Source organism: Bison bison, unplaced genomic scaffold (genome assembly GCF_000754665.1).
Source record: "Bison bison bison isolate TAMUID 2011002044 unplaced genomic scaffold, Bison_UMD1.0 scf7180017864519, whole genome shotgun sequence".
Taxonomy (NCBI): domain Eukaryota; kingdom Metazoa; phylum Chordata; class Mammalia; order Artiodactyla; family Bovidae; genus Bison; species Bison bison.
The window spans coordinates 2,040,572-2,047,964 of NW_011495072.1; the positions used below are offsets into that span (position 1 = coordinate 2,040,572).

The 7,393-nt window shown below is 36.5% G+C and overlaps 1 protein-coding gene across 1 annotated transcript in view; it reads right to left on the reverse strand.

Annotated features, from left to right (window-relative positions):
- The window catches only part of LOC104981762 (RNA-binding protein 12-like), a 16,941-nt gene extending 9,764 nt beyond the window's left edge, over positions 1 to 7,177 (reverse strand). The window contains 2 exon segments of the mRNA XM_010831016.1: positions 6,527 to 6,798; positions 7,139 to 7,177. Of these exon segments, the coding sequence (XP_010829318.1) occupies positions 6,527 to 6,798; positions 7,139 to 7,177 (311 nt within the window).
- Between the last annotated feature and the right edge of the window lie 216 nt (positions 7,178 to 7,393).

Genomic DNA, 7,393 nt, shown 5'->3' on the forward strand with positions numbered 1-7,393 from the left:
TGACACTGTTTCCAATGTTTCCCCATCTATTTCCCATGAAGTGGTGGGACCGGATGCCATGATCTTCATTTTCTGAATGTTGAGCTTTAAGCCAACTTTTTCACTCTCCTCTTTCACTTTCATCAAGAGGCTTTTGAGTTCCTCTTCACTTTCTGCCAGAAGGGTGGTGTCATCTGCATATCTGAGGTTATTGATATTTCTCCCAGCAATCTTGATTCCAGCTTGTGCTTCTTCCAGCCCAGCGTTTCCCATGATGTACTCTGCATAGAAGTTAAATAAGCAGGATGACAATATACAGCGTTGACGTACTCCTTTTCCTATTTGGAACCAGTCTGTTGTTCCACGCCCAGTTCTAACATTAGAGAGATGCAAATCAAAACTACAATGCAGTATCAGTTTACATCCATCAGGATAGCTACTATCAAAAACAAACAGAATATAGCCAGGAAGAATGTGGAGAAACTGGAATCTTTGCACCCTGTTGGTGGAATGTAAAATGCTGTAGCTGCTATGGAAAAATATATGGCAATTCCTCAAAAAAACACAAACCAAAAAAAAGAAAAACATCACTATGTGATACAGCAATTTCATTTCTCAGTATACATCCAAAATAACTGAAACTAGTATCCCGAAGAAATATTTGTACACCTCTGTTTATAGCAGTATTATTCATAAAACCAAGAAGTGGAAGAAACCCAAGTATTCACGGGCAGATAAATGAATATACAAAATGTGGTACATAGAAGGAAGGAAATTCTAACATGTGCTGCAACATGTATATACACTGAGGATATTATATTTAGTGAAAAAAGCCAGTCACAAAATAACCAACACCGATTTCATCTGTACAAAGTATCTAAAGTAGTCAAATTTACAAAACAGAAAAGGAGAATTGTGATTTCCAGGGGCCCTAGGGAAGGAGAAATAGGTAGTTGTTTAATTGGTATAGAGTCTCAGCTTTGCACTATGAAAAACTTCTGGAGACTGGCTGCACCAGCAATGTGAATACTTAACAAAGAACTGTACACTTAAAGGTGGTAAGATGTTTTATGTATTTGCAATTTTTAAAAAACCTAAAGTTGTTCTCTAACTTAAAAATTTTATGACTATGGTTAAGCCAATAAAAATGTGTGATGGACCCAAATGCAAAACAAAACAAAAACTACAACTGAGATATCATTTCAAAAATGAGAAAAACATGAGAAAACATTCTGCCTGCAGGGCTTTGGGGAAACAAGCATAGTCATACATTGCTGATAGGGATCCAAATTAGCATAAACCTTTTTGGTGAGAAATGGAGAAATATCTGGGACTTCCCTGGTGGTTCAGATCATAAAGAATCTGCCTGCAATGCAGGATATCCAGATTCAATCCCTGGGTCGGGAAGATCCCCTGGAGAAAGGAATGGCTACACATGCCAGTGTTTTTGCCTGGAAAATTCCATGGACAGAGGAATCTGGTGAGCTACAGTCCATGGGGTCATAAAAAAGTCAGACACAACTGTGCACTGGTACCCAGGTAGAACTATCTAACACAATTAGGAATGTGCTTACCTTTTGACTAAGTTTCACCTCTAGAAATTTACCTTAAAATACTCCTCCAAAAAAAAAAAAAATGCTCCTCCAACAATATGAAAGTAAAGCTGCACATTACAGCTTTGTTTTGTAACTGCAAAATGTTGGAAATACTCTAAATTCCCAAATATAGGTAAGTAGAATAAACTATGGCATATCTGTATATTTTATACAGAAATTTATACAAGCAATGTTTTACATATATAGTCACGTGTGTGTGTGTGTGTATATTCTCCAAGGTGTATAAGATTTAAGATTCCTGGGCCTAATATGTGGACATTTCACTAGTTTTTTTTTTCTATTTGTTTTCATGTTGGTGTCCAAAGTTTCACTGCTATCAGCACTATATAGATGTGCTAGTCTTACTTGTGCTAAGTATTATAACAATAATCTGAAAATCTGATTTCATATATGTAAGATGACACCATTAGGTTGCTTTAATTTACACTTCTCTAATACAAAAGATAAGTAATTTTTTATATTTGTATATTATTTGTTGGGTTTCCCTGGTGGCTCAGTGGTAAAGAATCTGCCTGAGAAGCTGGAGATGTGGGTTTGACCCCTGGGTTGGGAAGATCCCCTGGAGAAGGAAAAGGCAATCCACTTCAGTATTCTTGCCTGGCAAATCCCATGGACAGAGGAGCCTGGTGGGCTACAGTACATGGGGTCACAGAGAGTTGTATATAATTTAGTGACTAAACAGCAACAACATACTAATTGTTGCTCATCTGTGGATTTTTTGAAATCTAAGAGAGTCATCAAAAGTATGACTTCAACAAGTCACTCATCAGTTCAGTTCAGTTCAGTCCAGTCGCTCAGTCGTGTCCAACTCTTTGCGACCCCATGAATTGCAGCACACAGGCCTCCCTGTCCATCACCAACTCCCGGAGTTCACTCAGACTCATGTCCATCGAGTCAGTGATGCCATCCAGCCATCTCATCCTCTGTTGTCCCCTTCTCCTCCTGCCCCCAGTCCCTCCCAGCATCAGAGTCTTTTCCAAGGAGTCAACTCTTCACATGAGGTGGCCAAAGTATTGGAGTTTCAGCTTTAGCATCATTCCTTCCAAAGAAATCCCAGGGCTGATCTCCACTCATATCTATCATCAAAATGATTGCTTTAGAAGAATTATTGATATTATTAATGAACAATGACATAGTCATCAATTTGATACCTTTAGTGAATCCTTTTTTTGATATCCTCTCTTTGACATGACAAACTTTTCAGTAATAGTCATTAAATAAAATTAATAATGGTTAAAAACAGCAGGAGAGGTATTGTTCAGATATCTCCCAGACCTCAGATTTTAATTTCTACCAGGTTTAAAGTCAGTTACAAGATTGGATGTTCATTTTTTTGTCCCAACATCCAAAGTCTACAGACAAAAACAATTATTTCAATTGGAGAACACTGGCATCTTTTTTTTTTTTTTTCAGTGTTTGGTAAGGATTTATAAAATCATGAAGTTGTCAAGTATTGACTGCTTCCTTTGCTCTTTTCTCCTCTTCTTTGAACTGTAGAGAAAGGTTCATATTTATTCTAAAAAGATTCACTTCCTTTCTTAACTGGATTAACTCTCTTCATCTGGAAATAGTATTGACCAAGCAGAAATATCAAAATAGATTAAAATATCATTCACTGTCTCTTCTTCATCAAAGTCTTGGCTTTACTAGTATAATTTTCTTCTCCATTAAAAAAAAAAAAATGCTGTCAGTGTTGACGCTTACTAACATTTCCTTTCTCTTCCGCATTGTCAGTGCTTATAGTAAATGATTCATTATTGTCTTTCATCCCTTTGTCATCTGAATCTTGTGTTGTTTCTCGTATGCATGCTTTGGATGTGCCAACTTGCACTCCTCACAATTTTTATAAAGTCTGGGCAATGTTGAAGGCATTACACATTTCAAAACAGATCCAGACACTGCTGAAATTGCCTCTTTTGCTTCTCGAGCTCCACTGAGTTGTTACCCTTTCATGTTGACATTGGTTTTGACTTCAAATTACTTTATGAAATTCACAATAAATTATTAAGCAGTTTCTAATTTTAGAACAATTTTCCAAATGACTGAAAGGTACTTCAAATTCCTGTAGGACAAAGGTGTAGAATTCAGTAACTTTTATATCAACCTAGTAGTTTTAATTTTGATGTCTTTTATCAGAATCTTATGCAAAATACTTTATGGAAATAACTGTCTAATAATTAGTTAGTGAAATTTAATATGACCAAAATATCAGAGGAAGGGTCAATTTATACAATGACTAAATTGTACCACTAGAACAATATTTTCTTGATTTGTTCTTTAGCTTAAAAACAAAAAGTTAAAGTGGAATATATTTCAATTTTTAAAATATTTTCCAGGATCATTAAAAATTTAACATATTAACTAAAATTTGTACTTTGGAAAGAAAAATATCTCACCTCAGTTTTCACTCTGTTCCACTGTTTAAATTTTAAACAAATAACAACTCCATGTAGTATTACAGAATAACAAAATTGAAGTAACTATACTGTTTCTTCATTTTTACAATTACAATGCTATTATTGCTTATTTCAAATACAGTTTAAATGCAGGAATGTATTGTTCTACAAGGATTGCAGGTGAAATAGTACACAGAGTACACACTCAAATTATTCAAATTTTATTAAGTTATGCTTGGAATGAATACATATACCTGAGTCTGACTGTGTTCAAGCTTAAGCATACAACTGGAAGTACTCAATATTAACTTCTTTATGGAATATAGTATTTATTAAAAATTAAGTTTAAAATGTGCTAATTAAAAGCTAATTATTGAAAAATCAACATTAACCATAGCAGTTATCTAGCTGGACAAACAAGGAATTCTGGGAGAAATATTTACCATGGATGTTCTTTAAAATTGCTAGCACATGGTGATAATATAAAGCAGATAAACTTTGAATGAGTTTATTTCAGTTACAAATTGTCTTTAGAACAATGTACCCAGGGTGGACTGTTCTCCATGCCCCATCCCAAGAATGCCACTAATAACAAGTAACACATGAATCACTAATTGAACTCACGTTTCTATTTCTTCAACTATGGCTTTCTGCACCCCTGTCTCTCTGCTACCCACCTAGATTCCAGGTACATGTATGTTTTACTTCCAAATATTATTCCACAGGCCCCCGCAGGTCTCTTCATCCCTCTCCCTTCCAAAAAAACTTCTCTATGTTCTTCAACTGGATACTTCATCTTCAAGTTCACTGACTCTTGTATCATCTCCATTAAAACCCATCTAAAGAATTTTTAATATTTCAAGTACTGCCTTTTTCAGTTCTATTTAGTTCCCCTTTTGTTCCTCTGCTAAGGATTTTCTATCATTGCATTCACTATGAGAAGATTTTCATTTACTTTTTTAAGTAGAGTTATAATCATTGCTATAAAAGTGTCTATTAATTCTGACATCTGGGTCCTATCAGAATTGGTCTCCCCTAATTGCTTTTCTCCTCGAGAATTGGTCAGGTTTTCCTGTTTCTTCTTTGTTTATCAATTTTACCTTATATCATGGACACTGAAAATATGTTGTAGACATTAGATTCTTTCATATTCCTCTGAAGACCCTGACTTTGGATTTGTGTGTTTTAGCAGACATTTCTCGACTGGACTTGTACTGGAAACTCTGTGGTAAATGGTACCTCAAATAATCTCAACTCAGCTCTTTTTCCTTTCACTGGCTGCTTCAAATCTACCCTCAAATGTGTATCTCAAGGAGGAGCCACCAGAGATCAAGCTAGAAATTATCCATAGCTTTAGCAATACTCTATTTTTGGATTTCTCTTTTTCAGAATGTCTGCCCTCACTTTCCAATTACTGTGATTATTTCAAATTCTGTACTCTGGTTAGTTATTCAAGCCAATAAAATTGTAGATTTTTTCCATCAGAGTTCTAGATGTCCTGCACAGTGCTGCTTGGGGCCTGTCTTTGCAAAAGTCATAAAAATATGAAACTCACTTAGCACCATCTCTTTCTTCCAAGCATCGTATCCTCTGTAGAGTCTGTCTGTTTTTGGTCCATCTTTAGAGTGTTTAGATAGATTTTACAATTATTTTTTTTCCAGAGCTTATATGTACTATCTCTGAGAGAATTTTTCCAATAGGAGCTACCTGGCCACAAAAACTCATATTTTTCATTGAGGATTTCTATTTTCTTCTTTCCTTACTCTCCTCTTATAGCATCATTTTACTTTTTTGCTATCCTGTGCCAGAAAATGCTTTGGCTTAAGTTATGCACTTGAATTAGAGATAGCTTCATCATTGGTGCTAGGGTACCAAGGCTGGTGTATTAGTTTGTTAGGGCTGCTATAACAAAATATCACAGACTTACTTTTGCACAGTTCTCAAGTCTAAAATCAGGTGTCAGCAGGTTTGGTTTCTTCTGAGGACTGTCCTCAACTTGCAGATGGTCACCTTCTCACTTCACTTGCAGACAGCCCCTCACATGGCCTTTCTTCTGTGTATATGCATCCTTGACATTTACGTGTTCTAATCTCTTTTCTTTTTTTTTTTTATTTTGAAATATGGAAGCATCTTTTAAATACTCTTAAGGCATTTATTTATTAAAACGTTCTCTGCCAAGATTTCACATTAACTTAAAATTCAAGTCAGTCTTTACATTTCTCTACTGAGGTCTCCACCTTCTCTAGCTATCAGTGCTACCAGCATCCACAAAGCGAGCCCATGGTCAGCCTCTTTGTTCCCTGGGTGAACAACTAGATGTTAATACTGCTCTGCTACAAGGTAAACGCTCCTAACTCAAATTTATTGGAAAAGGAGTGAAACTTCTGCAAAGTGCACTTTTAGAAGAGGTACTTTTGCTTATGAAAAGAAACCAGTGAGTCCTCTAAGAATAATAAAAGGGAGTATTTTACAGTTAAGCACATGATTTGGAGTGAAGAATTCAGATGTTGCTCGGCTGGTCCAGGCTATTAATACTCTTCCTGTTCCTCCTGTGGGCCCCCTTCATCAGGTATCACGAAGCCTTCGTCTGTGGCGTAGAGAATGTCCACAATCCTCTGCAGCACAGGGTTGTTCTCCCCCTCGTTCTCCTGGCAAATCAACTCAATGTTCCTCAGCTTTCCAAAATAGAAGTCTCTCTCCAAGTCTTCCACAGTCAGCTTCAATACATTGACCTGCTGCATCAATTCAGCTGCTTCGTCATCTCCATTCCCTACACCGGGATTCTTCCGCACCACACCCGGGCCAGCCTTAGGGGTTGCAGTAGTTCTGTGTCTAATCTCTTTTCATAAGGACACCAGTATACCTGGAGTAGAGCCCACCCCAATGGCCTCATTTTTAACTTAATTATTACCTCTTTAAAGACCTTAATTCTGTATCTGGTTACATTCTGAGGTGCTGGGGTTAGCGTTTCAACATATGAATTGGGTAAAATGGGGAGGGACACAAATTCAGCTCATAGTAGCCTGCCATCTCTTCATATAATTTTTATTTTGGGTGTGCTTTCCAAAAAATACTTTCACATAGTATGTTTAACCACATAGTGTACATTTTACCTAGAAGAGCTCCACAGCCAGTTGGTTTCCTTACTGCAGGAGGACCTCCAAGTAGTTCTTGACACGTCTCCATTGTTCCTTTGCCTACCTTTTCTTTTCTCATCTTCCTTTCAAACCTATTCCATTACTATTGTAAGTTTTACTAAAGGCAAAAGCCTCAAACTAGATATTTTCAATCTAAGGGGCTTGGCTCAATGCATCATTAATTCTCTGATAATAGCTTGAACATGGTTTCCAAATCATGAAACAGATACCATGAGACATTAAACCCTGATAGTCAAAATTTGAC